The following is a 22,450-nucleotide window of genomic DNA, read 5'->3' on the forward strand; positions in this document are numbered from 1 at the left end:
CAGCCTGAAGATAAAAGAGCAAAGAGCAGTTCTGTCCCACATGCAAACTGGGAGATAAAAAATAAAAATTTCTACTGCATCTTGTTTAGTTTGACAGATACTTCAGGAAAGGATAAGTAAACAGTGCCTCTTCCTTAATAATTAGTTAATTATTAAGGGAAGCTTAAAGGAAAACAAGTAACTTCAGGTTGTTTTTCAACTGAATGTTGTATGCAAGGGATAGTAAGGGCAGTGTAACACAGTGACTTGCAACTGCTACCCTTGGCAATACAGCTGTTGATCTAGCAACCTGTTAAACAGAATAAGCTATTTTTTAAGTTTCTAAGGGGATAAAACTGGATGGTGCCAGGCATAAGTGTCAAATAATGTGATTCCCTCCCCTTGCTCCTTCTGGCTCACCGGAATTTGTGTAAAAAAAAAAAAGTGCTGTTTTTTATTACACCAAAATATAAAAAACAAGCAGTTAATCAGAGTTTCTCACTGTAATATGTAGACATATCCTCAAAAGGATAGTACAAGTGGTCAGTTTTCTTGGCCAGCTTTCTTTAAATGAAACAAAACTGATTGTAGTGATAGTTGCTGCTTATATTGTTCATTCATAGTAAGGGGAAATACCACAAATTCTACACTTACTGTCTCTTTTTACACTCAAAATATGTCTCAATATTCATAATGCTAAAACTGGATGTGCAGGTGCAATCCAAGGTATGTCAACACCCCAGCTGTTTACAGTCACTGCTAAAGGAGACTGGAACCTGCATTACTAGGACACAGCTACTTCTGACATTACCTAGACAGAGTTATATGTTCCTCACATTTTGCTGACTCGTGAAACTGCCACTGAAAAATAGCAATGTCTACATTCCCTGGGCTGTTAAAAAGTGTGGGCTGTGGAGGTTTGTATTTCCACTTACCTAGTCAATAAACACAAGAGCTGGTAAGAGACAAGAATCTCAGGAAAACCAGTCCAGTTGCTACCATAAAAATTGCTACAGTAATATGCCAAAGTTTATATTTTGACCACTGGAAATCAGTCACTGGCATCAGTGACCACTTGTTTTTAAGGACAGTAGAACAGGGACATTCACTGGTCAAGATCATCTAGCTACAGATTTACCAGATTACACTTGATCTGTTCAGTATCTGCTATCTTTTTACTGATGAAGTCTTACAGGGTTACACAAAGACAGAAGCTTTATCAAATGTGTTACACATCATTGACACTCCATTTCCCATGCCTGCAAAATCATTGCTCTGAAGGCAGAAATATAAACATACTACTTGCTTAGATAATTTGCCCTGGTGCTAAATGTAATTTATGGTGAGCAAAATCAAGTCACATGTGTGCAAGCAAACAAGAAGCTAACCTTTCCATAAGATCAATTTCCATACACACTGGCTCTGGTCTGAAAAACTGGTTTCTGCAGACCAGTGGTCATTGTTCTTCACAGCTTCTGGCTTGCTCCAGCTAGCTACATGTTCAAGAAACATGCTTTCATGTCTTTGTCATTGCTTTGTTTACTGACTGAGTAAATCAGTCAATGTGCTTTCTAATTAAGCTGTATTCTGAAATGTATTTCCTTCACCAATCAACACTGGAAATGTATTTTCCAAATAAAAGACACGAGAGTACCTGATTTTGCTAAAGACAGTTACTGTATTTTTTAAATTCAATATATTTAATATAAAAAAATACAGCATTAAAATGATAACCACAGGCAACAAAATTTTACCATAATGTAAGTTAAAGACAGCATTGGACTTTAATTATTGATGAGTCTGGTAGACTACTTAGACACATCCTTGATTGCAGAATCCCATGTAATCAGGAGTGAACTGACAGATGATCAGAAGCCTGACCTATTTTCACCTGGGGTTGGCAGCATCTTTCTGGCTTACATCTGGCAACTTGGTTTGAAGGAAAGCATAGATATGTGGCCAGATCTTATTAGTTTCTGTTCCAGAAAAGGATTTCAATAACCCTTTTTTCCTAAGAAAGAAAAAGAAGAAAATATTACATATGTCAAATTCTTTAATTGTTTCAAAATATCTGCCTCACTTGGAGATTACCCTGGCAGAAGTGTGAAAATATGCATGTAATGTAACACCAAGTACACCTGTAGCATTGGAAATGCAGGCTGCACATTCATTACTCTGCTCCTCAAAGAGCTGGCTATTGACCACATCAGTTCATAAAACTGATGGCTGTCTGCAGAGCACTTAATCATAAACAGGGTAAAGTAGCAATGTTGTCATACAGCACGTGTTGTGCAGACTTTGTCCAGATGACTGTGACTAACCCAGATATAAGGCTGCACCTCATGGATCAAAGAATGTGCATCAAGACAAGCAAAATAACCAGACACAAGAGCATTATTCTGAATTAGTTGTAGGAGCTAGTTTTATCTGTCAAGTGTGTTATTACCAGTTACAGCTTAGGCATCTGTCTTATTGTGATGCTCTAAAGCATTTTCACTTTAGAAATCTAACAAAACCAGGAATATCATTATCAATCTAGAAAAACTTCAAAACCTAACCACACCAAAGATGGAGTTTCTATTTTTCTGCTCAACAGTCCTGGAAGAATATAATGAGTATGGAAATACAGAAAGGACAATAATTGATGTTGTCAGAATCTGATTTCTTAGTCTAGGCAAGGTAAAGGTAAAGCTCTACATGGCGACCTACTGTATATCTATATATTAGCAGTATGACACTTGCAACTTTACATTAAGAGAAACATTGCGTATAATTTTGACTCTTAAACGAACTAGTAATTTGTTCCTACTCCACAATGCAAATGACAATTCTGAATTAACTACTTATTCCCAAAGAGTATTGCTAGCAGGGTCCAATCTTAGAACAGCCACATTTAAATCCTCACCAACAGTTTCTCTATTTGTGTATCACTTCCTGACCCCTTGCACTTGTTAGAAGAGCTTCTACCCATACATATAAAAAACAAAGTACTCTTAAGTTCTTGAAAAAAAAAAATGAACTGCCTGTGTTACCTCACCCACCAGAGCTGTTGTTGCTCAGTACTACTATGTATTGAATAATGCATAGCATTCTTTATAAAGTTACATGTGGCTGGCTGCAGTGATAGGCTGTTTTACCACACAGGTTCCAGAAGGCCTCATGCAAAACTGGAAAACCATACTCATTCTACTGGCTTGATTTCTTACTGAGTTCATGAAAGCTACACAACTACCCCCACCACACTCACTGTTGTGGTATAATATACTCTGTAACTGGAGAGATCTGTTCCTCACTATGCTGATGCACAGTAAGATTTTGAAATATGGAAGAAGAGATTTTATTACTTACCGATAATATTCTAGAACAGGTTTTGTTTGAGCATCATAAGCCTGCAGCCTCTTGCTGACAGTCTCTGGCTTGTCATCATCACGCTGAACAAGTGGCTCACCAGTAATGTCATCAATGCCCTAATTATGGTTAAAAGCAAACACCAAAGTATACTTCTTACTTCTCTTTAAGCATGCTTTGTGTGATTTTTCTATTTAAATTAAGATGAATTTCCACTTGATCAGGGTATAGATTTCTGCTTATAAAGAGAGAGGCTGCTGCCTGTGTTCTTATCTGGAATATAAGTTGTTGACTTTCCAGTAAAACAGTCTGTCAGTTAAAGGTATTTTCTCAGTATTGCCAGTGAATATTAGATCATAGTAACTTGACTAATTTGTCCTCTGGAACATTCATAGAAAGTAGGGAACATGAAAACAAAACCTTCACGTACAAGGGAAAACAATACTTTTGGTAATACATTCCTGTATCACAGGAAACAAAAAGTAAATTGGACCTTCATTTGACAATATTAAAATGGGCAAAGGAGTTAATTGCCCTTTGATTTAAGTTGAAAAATGGAAGAGTTATCATTTAGCAACACTTGTACAAAAAATGGCGTAAGAGTCAGCTGAAGCTTTCCCTACAGAGGTAGGGACCTAATTTGTGAACTTCCTTTCCTTCTAAGTAAGTATTTTGCAGGTCTGTTAAAAGAAGACGGACAACTCTATTTCACCTGTTTAGCTCTCTTCCATGTTTTCACTTTAAGTATTGCAGCCCACTGTGTTGTGATAAGTCTGCTAATTAGTGAAAGGTAAAACAGTTCAAATAGCAAAGCTCTGGCAGCTGAAGCCTACTCTGGTAAGCCTGATAATTCTCTGCTCCATCTTGCCTTGCTCTTCTGCAATTGAAAATAACCACAGTTTTAAACTATTTGTTTTAAACAAAACAAAGTCATTATTTCCAGTTGCTCACTTCCAGTGCTTACCTGGTATTTCAAGCTGGCCTGTGTTCCTGCAACAAATCCAAAAACTACAGGGCCTGCTGTGCTTCTGATGTAAATTAATAGAGCTTCCAGGTGAAATGTGATGCCACAACAGCTAAGTTATTAAGGATGAAATACAGTTTTAGCTGAATTGCACTAAATCAAATCCTTGTTCTCAGAAAAAATTAAAGTAACAATGTACAGTCTTTATCTTCAAGCTCCTCTTTAGGATATCTCAAGTTGTAAGTTCTTAAATTTGTTCAAAAGCTTCCCTGACTTGAAAGTTTCTACATGCAGTTTTGCAGTACAGCAGCTCTTCCCTTGAAAATAACCCATCCTGATTAAATATAAACACAGGGAAAGCATTAAGTGAACTCCTCTGACTGGTGGTTTGGTGTTTCCTAAGCATGACTCCTCTGGAGGAAGGAAAAGAAAGCTGTATTTTGGACTGTACAGGCTGCAAAGAGGCTAAGACCGTGCCCAGATCCTGTGCCAGTGTGCAAGGCAGACAGTATTCCAGATCAGTGAACAGCTTTAATAAGAGCTTACAAAACACCATGGTGTTCCACTCTGCTCTGCAGGGAACAAGTACATTGTCCACCAACTTAAGAGGTTCTACCATGTTATTAACATACCCTCATACCAGCACAGTGTTTCCAAAAAGATTCTGTGCTCCCAAGAAATGAAATGAGCCTTTTTCTTCTGAGCTGCTGTGTTTTGAAACAACATATGCAAACAATATTTTACTGCAGCTAGCAAATGCAGTGCAGCACTTATTTAGTGCCAACACCAAAGCTTATTGCTTACCTGCACTTTGGGAGGATTGAATTCAAGATTGTAGACTCTGCCACTGGCAGGGTGGATCCAGCGCGCTGTGAGCCGACACTTTATGGTCTCAAATGGCACGTCTAGGTCAATCACAGTGTCTATTTGACATTCTTTATCGAGGGCTTCTGCCTGAGCAACTGTTCTGGGGAAACCTTTTTAAAGGAAACAACTTCATAAAATTCAAAAAGCAGAGTTATAGCAAAAATTACCTGGATAGAGTCATGAGAGAAAATAATAGTTACACAGCAAAAAAGCCAAAAAGCCTTCTCCTATTCTATAAAGATGAAAGATACATCAGATTTTCCAGTATCTTTCAATGATACCTTAAGTTTAAGCTTTCATATTTTCCAGATTCTGTACTGCATTGGTAGATAACTCTGAACTTCATATAAAGAGTTAAGAAGTTCCCTTCACAGTTTAATTTGACAAAACAATCATTTTCCAGCTCAAGAACCATGGGGACACCATTGCAGATTCAGGCCCCAAAAATATAAACAACAGTGAACTGAGGAGAGCAATATGAGAGGATGGGACTTCATAACCTGAAGCTGTAATTGGACAATTAACCCCAATATATAAATGTACCAAAACTTATAAAAGTGTGAAAACGTGTGACCTCATCCATCTTGCATCCTTCTTGGGTCCAGCTTGGGCAGAGCCACATCCAGGCTCTTGTACTGCCCAAGGTATGCTTTTTTTATGCCTGAATGCTTTTTAATAAATACCTACTTTATTCCTTTAACACTGTCTAGCCTCTGTTCCAGGTAGCCTCTCAAGGCATCATCTGTGTGTCACGGCATTTTAACTTTTTAAATGCCTCCCAGCTTTCATTTCTTCATTTCAGCTAATCATTTTCCCAAAGGTGCAACAAATAAGTTCAAGAAGACTCTATATTCATATATGCCACATACTACTACAGTGCATAAAAGCATTGTATACACATTGAGAATAATAAAAGCTCCAGTGAAAAGTTTCACTCAGAAGTCAGAACAACTTAAAAATATCTGTGACATCTCTTATTTTCACAGCTGTTTAAGTCTGGCTTAAGGTGGTAGCCATTACAAACCTGTTTTATTCAGTTAATAAAACAAATAAAACAGTTTATAACTGTTTAATTCAGTTGCAGTAAGCCAAATATATTTACCAGAGATGATCCAGGATTTAGAAGGGTTTGAGTGTATCAAACTATCCTCAGATGTGATGACTGAGAGAACACTCAGGCTGATCAGGAACCTGTCTCTTTCACTTCAAAGATGCTGCCATTTTGTCCCATGAACTCTGTGGCTCCCTACTGTATGCCTTAAACTATTAGATAAATCTAGTGGAACTTAGGAGGAGTGCAGTAGGAACAAAGAACAAGAAAGCCAAGGCCTCCACAAAGGATTTGAAATGAAAAATTGAGCACAAGACCTTCAGTGGTCAAAGTTACTGAAGAACATGCTATTGTATCCTATATTCACTGGAACAATTCCTCTCCTCAGAAAGCTCTAGCATAGTCTCATGTTCTTCAGTAGCTTTCAGTTTGCATCATGCTGTACAAGTAAACATCTCCATAAAGGCAAGTACTGGAAGGTACAAGCTTGAGAAACTCCTGCATAATGTTGGTTGATCTGGCCATTGCATGAGTAAGGAAAAACATTGGAAATAGAAATTAGAAAGAGAGTTGTTAACTCAGACAAAGTGCATTAAGCCTCTTGCAACTGGTGTGCATCACAGTTATGAGCTGCCCTCATCCTATTTCTCACACATTCACATTATGTCATGGAAGTGCTTCTAAATGTTAAGAGCAGAGGAAGAGTCAGGTCTTCAACACTGCTGCTGAACACTGTTCAAGAGCTGCTGATCTTTCTTACTGTTAGCCACCATGCTTCTAAGTTATGCAGATGGAAAATGAGTTTGCTTGGTACTGGGTAACGAGAAAATTCCTCAACAAATTGAAGTTTCTTTACAAAAGCATTTCATTAAAATTGAACTGGCATTTTCTACATAGTGTTTTCTCTATACAGAAAAAGGTCTGCAAGATTTGATGAGTTATGAAGATTCCAGGAGATCTTCATCTAGAGAAGTTCTCTAGATTAGACAGCACATAAATCTAAATGGATTATACCCAGACACATATGACTCACACTGCTACATCTGCTATGACTCTAGAAGCCACCAATCTATTGTAAAGCAGCAAATCGGTGTTTGGCTAAGTGAGCAAGCAGTTCAGCAGCTCTGAACTGGTTTCAGCTAACTGACCCCATCTGTTTGTTCTGTATTGCAGTTACCAAACTAAAGATTTCGGGTTAACGTATTTCAACAGAACAGTGTTGCTCCTACGAAGGCCATTATGCCAGAGCTATCCCTAGTGTAACTCACCGAGTCTCATTACAAATGCTGATGCAGACAAAATTTCTGCTCCAAAAGTTTAAAGGAGCACATTAAGATGCAGCAGAAACTGATTTATTCTCTTATGGTCTCAACACAGTCCTCCTGCTGAGAGCTGCCAGCAGGCACAGCTATACAGCTACACATCCAGATCCACGAGACTGGAACTGTGTCTACATGGAACCTGTAACTAAAGAGAAAAAACCACAGTATCTGCCGTCTTTGCTTTATTGTTTAGGTTTCATTGTACTGTTTACTGTGGGAATGAAGCCTTTATCTCAGGGAGTGACTAAAGCTACCAAAACATATCACTGTACGTAGGAGCAACTATGTAACTATAATAAACCACTAAGGGACAGAGACCACTGTGTGTTTTTCACTCCGTCTAAATAGAAAGACACACCAATAACTTTCTTGTTTTATCTACTGAGACAGGTTGTGACTAGAGTCTGAAAAAACATGCATCCAGCCTAGACACTTTTTGTGCTGGGCATCCAACTGTACTCCCACGGGCTGGAATAACAAGAGTCATCCTGCTCATGAAGATAGCAGCAAATGCTTTTTCTCTCTAGTGCCAATGCTGAAGCAATGAGCTTACACTGCAGAACTACAAAGCAGTTCACTCTGGAGAACAGAACCAGACAGCAAATGAAAGAGACCTTTTAGGACAATTAAGCAATGGTTTTTATTACATTCTACACTGCTGCACACTTACTTTTCCATACTCACCTTGTTACTGCATCACATTCCTACCTTGCTACTTAAATAATTCCAAAGCCCCATCCTTCAAAAGTTTTCCACTTCCCAAGGATTTTAATAAGAAAAGACTTTTAAAAAGAAACTTCTCAATGCCTATTTTAACAGGGGAAATACCATATGAATGATCATAAAAGATACTAGAATTGCCAGTTCTGAAATTTTTCTGGAATGTTGAACTACCCTTTTAAACATGAGTTAATTGACCTGGTAATGCTCTGAAGGCAGAATACACTGGAAGCATTTGTCAGCCAAAGAAACTGGGGCAGACTATCTGCTGAAAGTTTCACAACAAGCTGGCAACCAGTGACCAAAGTAGTCACAAGTTTTGCAGAACCCATTTTCTCTCCATATATAGTGATATCCAACATGATAACTTACCATCCAATAGCCAGTTGTACCGGTCTAGACCTTTTATCTCATTCAGCATTAGTCGTGTCATGATGTCATCTGGAATAAGCTGCCCTTGATCAATGTAGGATTTGGCAAGAATTCCCACTTCTGCAAAAGTAAAAGTTGCATTACACTATCTCTGACCTCCAGCAAGGGAAAAAATGACCACGAGCCTGCAGAAAAAATTGTTTTGATCGGGATGACGCAGAGAAGTTGTAAACAAGACAGACGGCATGCTTGCCAAAATTAAAAAATATCTGTATGATCAACTAGGATCTGACCATGAAAATATGTATGAGATTAATTTGATCTAGCTGTAGGGCAAAACACACTTCTATCCTCACACATTCTGAATAAATTTACTAGTATGTATTTGAAATTTGAAGGTCTCCAAAAACTAGAATGAGGAGAGGCCATTAGCCAAGAGTTTTCAAAGTAAGAAATAGAAAGGATACAAATGTATTAAGATATCAGCCCTCAGACTTCCTGAAAAGAAAGTTATTTTCTCAGCTTAATGGCTAGTTACTAACTTAAGCTTCATTACAAATATAAATGCCTTTGGCATTTAAGAAAGCCATCTGTAGTGGGACACGCTTGCCAGATACGTATTTTTATGATTACTAGAGTTGCAAGAGGAATTACAGATAGTGTACACTATTTATGGGAGCACATGGACACTAGTATTTTGCCATGGAACTGACTAACCTTTAGTACCAGTCATTTATCCCACTGTCTCACTAAAATTCCATCCATGCATTGTAGTTCCAGCTATCACACCATGCTCCTACATGGCAGGCAGTAGCATGCTGTAGTTCACCCAAATCATGGGTATGGCCAGGAAGAAATTCAGTTGCCTGGGTTGTGTCCTAGGCACAAAGTTTCCATATCTTTCATTTATAAAACAATTACCCAATTATGTTAAGTAACCCAGAAGAGCAGCTAGACTGGGTTTAATTGTGGATCTGCAGAAGCTTTTACTTGCAGCCAGTTTAGACCCAGTTACAGAAAACTAAAGAAGAGAAAATGGGATGGACATCTCATATCTTCCACACAAGGTATCACCACTTTTCAGTAGAAAGCAATGACAAATGCCACTCCCATCACTCAGTGCATAGAATGTGCAACAGGACAGAGGCCCTTCTTCAGATGAGGCAACTGAAAAGCAGTACATGCCCTCAAATAATGCAAATAGTAGCTTTGGTGATGAGAAAAAAACAAAATAAAGGAACAATTTCCCCTTAGTGTGTGTTCACATCTGTAGTAGGCTTTGAAAAGTACAAAGACCATTTAGAAATATGCACTGTGCACCTTGGCCTGACTTCAAAACATAGTCACTGTACGAAAAAGAGTCAGACTATGGTGCCTGAATCCTCCAGCACATCACAAACTGAAATGTGACTGTCTGCCTGGGTACAAAGTGTCTCTTCTTTTCCCTACCTCCCCTCTTCATACCTCTTTTATTATTCTAGTCCTAGTGTGCTTTGAACCATGTAACCCACAAAAGTAGGTTGGGAGAAGGAATAAATCATGTCTGGATAGTTTAATGTGTACTTGATGCTTGGCTGCTACTGATTTATTGTTGCAGCATTGCTCCAGCCACAATGATCTAAAAACGTGCACTAGGCAAGGTTCACACGGAACAATTATAATATATATATCTTACCTTGGAAAGATTCATGAGTCTTTGGGCCCAGAAAAATTTAGAATATGGCAAACTATAATTAGACCAATAGAGCTTGAAAAATGCTGCCTTTTGCCCCTCTCTACGGAACTCAGGTCATTTATAAAGTCACTTTTGTAGGAGGCAAGAAATAGGAACAACCATACCCAAACAGTCATACATTAGGACAAAAAGTTGGTACAGTAGCTCACAGCTCTCTCTCTTCTTTTTTTTTTTTTTTTTTTTTTTTTTTTTTTTTTTTTTTTTTTTTTTTTTCATCCCTCCTGTTGGGAGTGGGACTTCATGGGGTTTTGTTTGGTTCTGGGTTTTTTCAGTTTGGGTCTGCAGGCAATCTTCAAAATTACAGGTAACACAAGTTTCTTTCCTTTGTAGGTGATGACAGGTATCCAGGTTCCATGATTTTACAAAGGATTGGCATGTTCTGACCACATTACAGCAATCAAGCTGTAGCCATAATCAGAACAATTACCTTAGCATTAGAGTGGTGGTCACAGACTCTCCACTATCCAGAAGAACATGGTAATAACTTCAGAATGATAAGGACTCTCATTTCCAACAGGACTTCTAAACAATGTCCATGTTCACAAGACACAATGCAAATTTTGCATTTGCACCATATAACTACTGTTAACTATATCTGATTTTCCAAGGGCTTTAACTGCCCATCTTAATGTAACTCATTTCACAAAGAACTGGAAATTGCAGGACCCTTCTACTATAATCAAAACTTGTTGGTCTTTGCCTTGACTGAACTTGTCAAGGCTCCCTGAGTTGCCCCTTAGTTGCTCTCTTACTTTCAGTGTACTACCAAGTCCTGCTACCTCATACTTCACCTCAACCCTCCGCAAACCATTTCCGCAGCTACTGAGTGACTTTCAATTAAATTGCACTAGAGTTTCATCTGGGTTTACTAGTGAATGAGAAACTCAGTAGCAGATTCTGGTAAATTCTGCTGTAGCTAATTCAGAGCAAACTTCACCTCTTAAACTGTCCACTGGCTTCTTCCTTCATATTCTGGATTTTAATGTGTCTGCAAAACTTCCATTTCACAGGTTTGCTCTCCTTCACAGTCTTTCACCTGCCCAATGCACCAAGAATTATTTGTGTAACCACTTCTCTTTCTGTCACTTCAGGCTCCCACCTCAATTCAAGCAATATTGATATTTCCACTTGCAATTTCCTCTTCTCACACAACCTTCAGCATGATTCTGGTGCTCTGTGGACTTGCACAAAACCTAAAGTATTAAGTAAACATTGTAAACCTCAAAGCACTTGGTAAAATAACATTTCCTTTGTTTTCTTGGGATGGCTACCCACCAGGTCTAACACCAGAAGTTCGTAACAGAACAGTTTTGTGACCCTCTAAATAAAAACTTACAATTGTGCAACCAAATAGAAATAGCATTAAGATAATCAGGTATATCTACACAGGCGTGCTCCTAGCAAATTCTTAACTTACAGTATCTACAGCATCAACTATGGTAAAGTCAGCAACTGTACTGAAGTGATTATCCTTAGTGAGAAAGCAGAATTTGTGTGAATTTGTGTGAAGACATGTGGGAATCACATCACAACTGCTTCACCTCCAAGCATGTTTATGAGTATTCCAAAACTAAGACTGCCAGTTACCTAGGCATAACACTACAGTGATTCATTCACAAGTGAATGTGATATTCTACAGCTTGAAGTTGCTGGAAATAATAATACCCTTACTTCATCATGTGGAGCCTGAGACGGTTCTTTTGAGGTTTTTCACCCCACCATGTAGAAAAACAGATATGGAAGTCAGGAGCAAACTGTCCATCATTGAAAAATCCACCAGAGAAAGGGACTGTGGTATCTCGGCTGAGGCCAGAGGTCAAGTAGGACTACACAACAAGAATAATTAATATCTCCACCTAGTATAAGCATCGCTGTATGTAAACACAGACCATGCTGAAATCTAAGCATGATATGAACTCATAAGACAATAATAATTTTTAAAGCTATGCAGTTTGAAAATTTTGCCCATTGTTTTTTTTGAAAGCACCGCTGTTACGCCAGCCTTCTCAGGACTAGGCCTAATTTTGGAACAGTTGTTAACAATTCTAGGTACCTTTACTTCCAACCATCAAATGAACATCCAAAAAAGTCTGATTGCCCAAAACCCCTCCTCTTGCCCTGCCTTTAAAAGGTGTGAATATTCTTCTCTTTTAAGATGCAGCCATGAGAAACCACGAGAAACTATCAAAGCTATTAGAAACACGGGTACAAAACCCACTGGCTGCTTACAAAAAGCACTCAAGATGAGGAAACGATGAGGTGTAACAAAACAAGGAAAACATGATAACCCCAGATAACCCCGTACACGTTCACCAAGAGGCTGGCAAGTGACAGCGTATGTAGGACCCGCGGCTGCGGACGTGAGGCCCACTTCAGTGCCTCTGGCCTCCAGAAGAGCAGTCTGAAGCCACCCAGCCTCCGCCTGGCTGGAGGGCACACAGCGTGGGATTGGCGAGCAGCAAACCCCCTTAAAGAGGCGCTGTCCCTTCTGGGAGGGGACGGGAGGGAAGGAGCGGGGCTGGGGGCAGGAATGTGTGCCCAGGAATGAAGGAGCGTGTGTCCCTTCCCCGGCGCGGAGCTGTGTCAGCGGGGGCTCCCGCAGGGCTGCGCCGGGACGGCTCCCGCGGGACGGGGACGGGAAGAGACACACATCCCTACCCTCGTCCCTCTTCCTACCTGTCTTCTTCTGCATGTTGTCCCTCAGCAGATCGCCGCTGGAGAGGTGCTTCACGCCGAAGTGCTTGATAATGCGAGCGGAGACGGTGCCTTTCCCGGAGCCCGGCGGCCCCATGATGACGGCGCGCAGCAGCGGCGGCACCACCATGGTGCCCCCCTGCTCCCGGCGCGGCTCCCGCTCCTCCGGCCGCGGGGGCGCGGGCAGGAGCGCCGCCTTCCCGGGGAGCGCCGCCTCGCACCGCCGGGGAGCCCGGGCCGGTCCTCCCAGGGAACAGCAGCGGCAGCGGCTGTCAATCAGTGGCAGGAAGGAAAGATCCTTTACGTCAGTGCACGGGGGCAGGGAGGGAGGGATAAATGAATAACGATAATAAAAAGGCAACTAAAGCAAAGTGCATCTCAGAACGCCGCATCGGACCGCATTTAGGCACCGCTGTTCAAACCGGCCCTGACGAGCTTCCCCTCGCTCCTCTGCCCATGAGGCCCATTTGGGCTGCTCCCTAAGCCGTCTGCCCCTGCCCTCTCCCAGGCAGAGAATCAAAGAGTCGCTCGGTTTGGAAAAGACCTTAAGGGCCACCGAGCCCTACAAGTAATCCAGCTTCGCCAGTCCATCCCTAAACCGTGCCCCAAACTGAACCAAGTCCACCTTGTAAGTATCCCCAGAAATGGTGATTCCACTACTTCCCTGATCTACCGTGAGGATTTCCCAGACTGAGCTGGGACGTGGCTCCTTACCTGGCTGTCACCTGACGACAGCTTGGCTGCTGACACGTCCCGTCGCTGTCACTGCCCTGACCAGATGCCCTGAGGCTGTGGCTGACTCTGCTATGTTCATTCACGCCCATGCAGCAATCCTGCCCTCGCCGGTCTCTCACAAATAAGCTCCCAGTTTCTAGCAGCTGCACTTTTAATGAGCTGTGCCCAAGTTTTGTTTATGATACTTGAATGTGAACAGCTGCAGGTTGCGCTTGTTCTGACTAGTGTTCTTCCAAACACCAAGATGTCCTTTCCCACAGAAATGATTTGGTGATTCTCAGCTACCTGAGAACACATTGTTTTGGCCAAAACATTAGATTGTCCCATTTCCAGAGTCTTCACAGTCATGTCCACAGCAGGAAAAGAGAGTCTTCCTGCTATCTTAGAGGTTCTGCAGATGCTGATGGATGTCAACCACTTTACCAGAAAGGTCAAAGTGGAAAAAGTGAGAAGAAAGCAGAGCTGGAGTCAAAACATTAATGAAATTAATATTTCTGTTTTAAAACATAGTTTTGTTTCAATAGTTTTGCACTGAAACAAGTAAAGCCACAAGAAAATATTCATATGGATATTTGGTACTTAAGAACAGGAAGGAAATAGGATTATAACCCCAAAACTCCCCAAACAAACAAACTTAATTGCCTTAACAATTAAGTAGGAAGGGACTGGTTTAGCTTGTAGAGCTTACTATGAACGTAAGTCTCATTACACTGAGAAATGCCAGCCTTCATAAATGAACCTAGTAATACCTCTGTTCCAGATTGTACTAGGACAGAAAGAGTGAAACATTCAGGACTTCAGCAGTGTTCCCAGGGCAACACCTCAGTCTGCCAAAGCACCACAGTCTTAAACAAAATTTGGCAACAAAAGCATTTAAATGTTAGAAGCCACACTGTTTGTTTTAAGCTCCACACTTCAGAGATTTCTGAATGGCAGAAGTCCACAAAATGCATCAATGAATCTTCCTAAAGCAAATACATGGGAAAATGGAAGGTATTGTATGAAATACATATCCAGCAAATAGCTTGACTTCTCAGAGAGATCATTAACTCTTATCTCCAATGTCACCATGTATAAAAAGCAGCAATAATTTATCTGCCTGTTAAAAAGGAAGCCTGAGTTTCAGCCTCTCTACTGGCCTATTGAGCAGCTCAGAACTCCAGACAGGAATGCTAAGACAATCCCTTTGTAAAAGACTATAGAGAAACCTCTCTGAACTTCATAACAGATTCATGAGGAAGGGGTGGAAAAGGATAGAAAGGCACTTTTCCTACACACACAAGTTCTTACTAACTTCTATGGCCTTTGCAGAACAGAAGTGGGTACTTAAATTACAGAAAATAGGTAGTAAAAGAAATTATTGTTCCCTTTTCCTTCACTGTTTTTCCTGAAGTCCAGACCTCTCTCTAGCTGTTTTGTGATTAGTTGTGACACTCTCAGAAGTGCAAAAAATAAATAATGGGAGAAATGGGTCAACGGTACACTAGTTTGTATGCAAATCTTTATGCAGCTATTCTGCATTTAAAGACATGCAAATGTTTTTGGCAGTTCTTTTTATGATGTTTGGAAAATGACATTTTATCATCTTCATTCAGGCTTAATTATTCACATATTAACAGAGTAGTCAATGTTTGTGTAACACAACTTGCACTGTATTCTAATTAATCTTTTTTCACACATGTACCCTACAGTTATAAATTAAAAACTTAACTCTTGCTTTGTGTGTATAGAAGTAACCCTCATGGTGACTGATCAGTAATCAAAATCTTGTTTCAAACAAATCCAAATGTTCTTACCAGTAAATAATATCTCATATTACTAATCATTTTTTCAAACAGAAAAAAAAAATGCTTTGAAGAGGCTTTTTAAGCCTTAAACCATGAAAACCATTTATGTCAGGTGTGGTCTTTGTAGATCTAAATCCTTTCTTCCGAGTTTGATACAGAATTCCTTTGGTACTGTTGGGTAACTACTTCCCAAGTATTATAGTCTGTATCAAAATGAAATGGTTACTCACATGAGGAAGGAGTCATAGTATACTGATGGCAGGACATCTGACATGGTCTCTCACATAATTTTTTCACCTCATGTGGTGGAGGGGTGGACAATGAGATGGGTGAAAATCTGGCTGAAATCAAAGTGTAGTGCTTAGTGTTTTTTACCCTACCAAAAGATGTAAACGAGTGTGTTTTTCCAGGGCCTGTCCTGGTGCCTTGTTTTGTCTAGTGTCTGTGAATAACCCTGGAAGAGAGAGAGTGCACACTCATCAGTTTTGTGAGTAATACCAAACCATGTGATGTGGCCTGAGTGCATGGGCTTAGGGGCAGGAGGTAGAGTTCTGCAAGAACAGGTGGGGAAAGGAGGACCCTGATAAAATGCAGTAAAGACAGGTACAAAGTCCTGCACCCAGGACACACCAACTGCTTCCAACTCTGCAGGTTGGGGACTGACCAGCAAGGAGAAGCTCTGCTGAAGAAGACTGGGAAGAGCTGGTCTACAGCCAGCTAAGCACCATCCAGCACGTGGCCACTAATATCCTGAGCCATATTAACAGGAGGTAGCCACTATTATCAGGGAAAACAGTTATCCCTTTGTATCAGGCACTTCTTAGGCCACATCTGTGTACTGTGGCCAGTACTGGGCCAGCACAGAACAGGCACTGATCAGTTGGTGCAGGTTTAGCAGGAAGTGACCAAGATGATCAGGAGATGGAGAAGAGACACTGCCACAGACAGATGGAACCATGCTTGTTCAGACTGGAGAGAAGAAGGGTTCAGGAGTACCTAACAGCAGCCTTCTAGCACCCATGAGAAGGTTACTGAGAAGGCCTGGACAGGCTGCTTATGAAGATTTTTAAAGCCCAGATAAAGCCCTGAGCAACATAGTCTGACCTTACTTTGGTCCACAGATTGGGTAACAGATCTGAATTCCAACCTTCATAAGGCTGTAATGCTGTATCTGTCAAACAAGATAACCTATTAATCATGTTAAAAAAAAAACAAACATAAAATACTTATACAATGAAGGCTAACATACACACACAACACAGCTGAAAATTTTCCCTCAGAAAATATATACCACCAAGAACACCTGAGGAACAGATTTTTATTTTTTTAATTAGATATAGGTTGAAATACATAGAACAAAATGTTGCTGTTGAACTGTTTTTCTTAAAGTAGCAAAGACATAACTTCATAAACCAAAAAGGTAGAGAACTGTGATTCTTCATTTAGATTTAAATAGTGTTGTATTGCAAAGAGGGACATAACACCATTGTTTTTATGGTGTTACTCTTACCTTTATTAAAAAGTCTAATGAATTACTCCTCCCAGATGACTGAGTATAACAAATTAATACTTAAACATAGCATGGGTTGTTCCAAAACTCTAAGTTTCCTAGGAAATGCCTATTCTTCAGATAGAAATTTATTGCCTGTACACCAAGCTTGTTACACTCAAAACTTTATTTATGACAAAGATGAAATACACCTTATTTATATATTTTGCTATAAAGCGAAAAATCTATTAATGTAACTGAAATCCTAACAGTCTCATTCAATAATTATTAATTCAGTTGTAATTACTACGCAAAATATATTCTAAATTACCATAACTGACTTTTATTATTTGTTATATAAACAATTAATTGCTCCAAACATGCTTCTTAGTTTCTCGCATTCCTCTGGTCTTGAATTTTCCCCTCTCCCCTCCTTGACTAGGCCCCAAGGTCATGGTCTTACTCAGGTGAGGTGGGTGGGGTTATGGTGAGTCATCAGCCTCTGGAGTCCCTCACCAGGAAGAATGCCATGCTTCTGATGACAGCTTCTTCTTCATCCCTCTAGAGTTCACTTGGAGTTATTTTTGCATGTCTGCTAACACAATTCTACACCTTGTTTTTTCTTCACTAGTCTGTAGCTCTACACTACATCTGAGTTCACTATATATAGTACCGTCCACGTGTATTAGATAGTTTCTTTGCCTCTTTTGCTAAAACCAGTTATGTCCAGGTCTGCATCCAAGAAAAGAAACAATTAAAACAAGAAAAATTAATTTGCCTTAGAAAAACCTGTCAAAATTGCTCTCACAATTAAAGGAAGCAAACCAAAGCTGGAAGCAGATGAAAGAATCAGACAGTGCAAATCTGATAAGCTTCTGTTCTGATGCCTGGGAAACTCAGTACAATGTAATGTCCTGTTTCAAGCACTGGCAAAATTTTGTTGCATTCACAAGTTGGTAATACTCAAAAGCAGAATTTTAATTATTTGAAAAACATTTCTGTTGTCCCAGTGGTTCTTTAGAGCTGTATTTTGAGTTTGTAATTTTAGTCCTATAAAAAGCACTCATCCACAGATTGTTTAGCTATCCCTCAAAATACACATAAAAGGGAAAAGAAATTAAGTTCAAGAAAAAGAGGAGTTACACAGCTGTGTTTCTGAGACTGTGTGAAAACTCTTGGGAGATATGTAAGCTAACAAATTCAGAAAAGAGTGTTGTTGCATACTCTGAGCCCTCATACATTAGCAAAAGGCAGACCTCTTTTAGAAATTTCTGTAATAATCTTTTCTGTATTATTTATTATTTCTCTCAAGCGATTAAAATATCAGGAGACTGTCATGTTCTCCAACCACTGATTAAACTAAAATTAACATTTCCTGATGTGGTGTTGGAGTCCTGGCTAGCTCACACCACGGCAGCACACCGGGAGCAGGGAACAGCTCCTGACCTGAGGGTTAAGAGCTGAACCTTGGCGCTGCTGCTCTATGGCACTTTTGGTGTCAGCACAAGGAGGAGGTAAAGGATGAGAGAAAGGCTTTTGGTGTGGCTTCCAAGGAGAGGCTTATCCCATGAAGTGGACAGGGACCAAAAAGCCCCAAACACCTCTGTACATGGGTTTTTAGATAGGGGAGATTCAAGGGGTGGGTACAAAACTCTAACCAATAGGGAATCCAGGAGGGAAGAGGGAAGGGAGGAGATTAAAATCGAGGGACTAATGGGAAAAAGGGGGAGGGGAGGGCAGGCCACGTGGGCTAGTGGTGCCTCTAGTTTTAGGGATTTCCAGAAGAAAGGGACTGCAAGGGGTTGGGCTAACGAGGGATTTACAGGGAAGGATCCAGAACAGGGGGCAGGGTTTGCAATGACAGATCGGGAATGCAGGGTGGGGATTACAATGATTGAGAGGTAAAGGGGAAGAACATAACTTGGGAATAATCCAATTTGGGGAAATACAAAATATGGAGGGAAATCGGAACAGACCATTTATGTAACAGAATCCAAAACAATAAAACACACAACAACAATTTCTCAGAGTATTAAAGGTAAACCAGTAATAGCTTTATATTTTGAGGTTAAATTGTAACAATTGGCCAGATCATGACATATATATATATCTCTGAGATGCCACAGTCTCTCTGTGCCACCTATAGGCAGTTGATAAAAATAATTTTCCTGACTGCAGAAATCCTTGTGCTTCTAGCACCACAAGCTACCAGCATTTCCGGGGGGGGGGGGGGAATCCCTCTTTTATGTCACTGCATATTTTTATTAAAGATAGAGCTTTCATTAGTGGAATACTTACATTGTACCAGCAGAGTAGTGTTTTTCAGTCTGTCTGCCAGTGATTTTTTACAGAAGTATCTTATTTCAGTTACATGAGAAAATCCTGGTTGCCAATGGAATAATTTTTTGGGAAGACAATTTTCCTAGTTTTGTTTTCCCAATTTTGTTTTCACATGCCTTGATATAAAGCAGATACTTGCAAATTGTTAACAGATGATAGCAAGTAACTGGCAGTCACAGAAAAAGAGAAAAAGGACAGGATGGACAGAACTAAAAATATATGTGTGGGAGAGCATGGGAATACACAAAGGAAGAGAAATGAACCACAGCAAAGAGTTCATTCTAAGTAGGCGTAGTTGACTAGACATTTTCAATGCAAATCTAAGATACAGACTTCAGACAATGCTGTGGAAAACAGTTCCAGAAGCAGCACCTGAAAGCCTTTAACAGAGCTGTCTTCACAGAAGACACTCTCAATTTCAGTGGGAGTGTTCATCCTCTATCACATCCCATATCCACCATCTCACAGCAAACTGTCCTTTATTACCTGCAATTATATCTAAAAGGCCTGTGAATGAAGGAAATTAAAGAGGACAAAATTGTTCAGGAAACAGTAAGTGCCAGACTTCTACTGCATTAATCATGAACTTTAGTACTGTTTGCTCTGGAATTCCAAAATACCCTCCAAACTCTGAAATCCGAAGAAATTATGCAGAGACTTGACTGAATTTGATTGTTTGTAAGCAGGAAAACAGAACCCTGAATAATCAAGAAAGTTTCAAAAATTTTTTTGAAGTTTGCACATAGATTTATGAACTCTAAGAAGATATGTGTGTTCTTTACCTTCCTTACATTCAGTTTTCTCTTAGTTCTGCTCAGTGCGTAACAGAAAAAAATTTCAACTGCCCAAGCCCCACCCTCTTGTTTGTCATATCCTAGATCACAGCTGCAACTGGCAACTAATTTCTTATACACAGAAAGCTACAATTCTTTGAATCCACAAAACTGTCCATGACAAAACTCTCCTTTTCTTAAAAGACAGAGAGGTTCATCTGCATGTGAATCATGAATTGCTCTAGATATTTTTGCCTGTAACTCAGAAATCTTGGGCATATGTGAACTAATGGTGTTTAACTGCTGTCAATTTTTTTGATCCTCACTTTCCAGAAATTTCTCAGCATGATTCCTGGAAAAAAATTTCTTAGGCTTTGTTTCCATACAGATGTGGTCTTTTGATTTAGCTGTATCATTTTTTTGTATCCCTTAGCACCTGGGTCTCGGAAGTCCACAGCATTTGTACAGTCTGGCTGGTAAGTGGAGGAGAAATTTGAGAAACTGGTATGTGAAAAATTGGACTTGAGCATAAAGAACAATGTATCCAGATGGTCAAGGGGCATGACTGCCCTTTTCTACCCCACACTTGTGCAATCCCACCTGGATTTCTGCATCCAGTTGTGGAGTTCTCAGTTCAGGAAAGACAAGAGGACAGACTTTAGCTGTGTCAAGGGATATTTAAGTTGGATATTAGGAAGAATTTCTTCACAGAAAGGCCTACTGGGCATTGGAAGGTGCTGCCCAGGGAGGCAGTGGAGTCACAGTCCCCTCCCCAGAGGTGTTTAAGGAAAGACTGGATGTGGCACTCAGTGCCACGGTGGAGTAGACAAGGTGATATTTTGTCATAGGTTGGTCATCTCAAAGGTCTTTTCCAGCCTAATCAATTCTATGACTCTGACTCTGTGATTCTGCAACATGGACCTGATTCAGCCAGTCTAGATGTGGCCACAAAAATGATCGATGAGCTGAAATAATTTCTTCTTGAAGAAAGGCTGAAAGAGCAGAGATTGGTCAGCCAGGAGAAGAGAGGGCTTTGGTGAGAGCTCATTGCAGTCTTTCAGTATTTAAGGGGGGTTGTCAGGGAGATAGAGGGAGAATATTTACCAAGAAGTAGTGACAGGACAAAGGGCAAGAGCTTTAAACTGAAAGAGGGTAGATTTGCACTGGACATAATGAAGCATTTTTCTGCAGTGAAGGTAGTGAGATGCTAGCACAAGTTACCTACAGAAGCTGTGGATGCCCAATAGAGACCTGTAAGTGTTGAAGGCCAGGTTGGATGAGGCTTTCAGTAACATGGTCCATGGAAAGTGTCCCTGCCCATAGCATTGAGGGTTGACTAGATGATCTTTAAAGAGCCCTTCCAAACCAAATAATTCTGCTTTTCTGTGATAAAAAGCTTGCAGACCAGTGTATCAACACAACAAAAATCCTAATGCAAATTGATCACAAAAGTCAGCAAGCAGCTAATAATAAATAGGTGGTTTAATTCCTCTAGTTTCTGTAAAGTGTGCTTATCATGGGTTTAAAAAAAAAAAAAAAAAGTTTTAGGATCTGGCAAACAATTTAGTGAAATAAAAAATGGTTATCATTTGTATGAAAAATTGTCTGAGTTTTGCTGTACAACACTGGGAAGTGCTGCTGACTCCTGAAGGACAAGAGCCCTTGCAGAGTGAGGGATCTAAATACAGTGGAGCACTGGGCATCACCAGTGCCATGAAAATGACAAGTCAAAATGCCAGTTTCTGCACCTGGGATAGGGAAATGCCAGATACATATCTAAACTGGGAGAGGGGCAGTTCTGGGGGTGCTGGTTGGCAGCAGGCTCTGTGGCAGCAGGCAGGATGCCCTGGCAGCCAGAAGGGCAGCAAACCCCATCCTGGGAGGACCAAACCCCATCCTGGGAGCACCAAACTCCATCCTGGGAGCACAAAACTCCATCCTGGGAGCACCAAACCCCATCCCAGGTGCAGCAAACCCCATCCTGGGAGCACCAAACTTGGCATCTCTGGCCATCCAAAGAGGTGACCGTCCCTCTGTGTCCAGCACTAGGGCAGGGCCTCCCTAGTGCAGGGCCACCAGTGCTGGGTGCAGGTCTGGGCTCCACCACTTCAGAATGACAGGAAGGTCCTCGAAGGTGTCTGGAGAAGGGTAAGACAGCTGGTGGAAGGACTGGATACCATGGCCTGTGAGGAGCTGCTAAGGGCTTTGGGCTTTCTAGTTTGGAGAAAAGGAGGCTGAGGGGCAACCCCCTTGCTCTCTACAGCTTCCTGGGGA

At 40.6% G+C, this 22,450-nt stretch overlaps 1 protein-coding gene across 3 annotated transcripts; it reads right to left on the bottom strand.

Annotated features, from left to right (window-relative positions):
- Window positions 1-1,637: 1,637 nt before the first annotated feature.
- AK3 (adenylate kinase 3) lies at window positions 1,638-13,403 on the bottom strand. Of its 3 annotated transcripts, none has more exons than XM_033511338.1 (5): window positions 13,035-13,403; window positions 8,624-8,743; window positions 5,096-5,268; window positions 3,328-3,446; window positions 1,638-1,990 (listed from the first exon to the last, which is right to left on the bottom strand). In XM_033511338.1, the coding sequence occupies exons 1-5, from the start codon at window positions 13,180-13,182 to the stop codon at window positions 1,867-1,869; spliced, it is 684 nt and encodes a 227-aa protein (XP_033367229.1). In that variant the 5' UTR covers window positions 13,183-13,403; the 3' UTR covers window positions 1,638-1,866. The 3 variants fall into 3 exon arrangements, with proteins under 3 accessions (XP_033367229.1, XP_033367228.1, XP_033367227.1); XM_033511337.1 differs by lacking the exon at window positions 1,638-1,990 and adding an exon at window positions 4,292-4,403 and having other exon boundaries at window positions 3,327-3,446; window positions 13,035-13,299; XM_033511336.1 differs by lacking the exons at window positions 1,638-1,990; window positions 3,328-3,446 and adding exons at window positions 3,453-4,204; window positions 4,292-4,403 and having other exon boundaries at window positions 13,035-13,303.
- Between the last annotated feature and the right edge of the window lie 9,047 nt (window positions 13,404-22,450).

The sequence above is a fragment of the Parus major genome, chromosome Z (assembly GCF_001522545.3).
Source record: "Parus major isolate Abel chromosome Z, Parus_major1.1, whole genome shotgun sequence".
Classification (NCBI taxonomy): domain Eukaryota; kingdom Metazoa; phylum Chordata; class Aves; order Passeriformes; family Paridae; genus Parus; species Parus major.

What these genes read in the sequence shown, in the direction of transcription:
- AK3 (XM_033511338.1), bottom strand. Translation starts at nt 13,182, where the DNA reads ATGGTGGTGCCGCCGCTGCTGCGCGCCGTCATCATGGGGCCGCCGGGC. An exon ending in CAACATGCAGAAGAAGACAG is followed by an intron (nt 8,744 to 13,034) that starts GTAGGAAGAGGG and finishes TTACTTTTGCAG; the next exon opens with AAGTGGGAATTCTTGCCAAA. An exon ending in TCAATCCTCCCAAAGTGCAG is followed by an intron (nt 3,447 to 5,095) that starts GTAAGCAATAAG and finishes AACCATAATTAG; the next exon opens with GGCATTGATGACATTACTGG.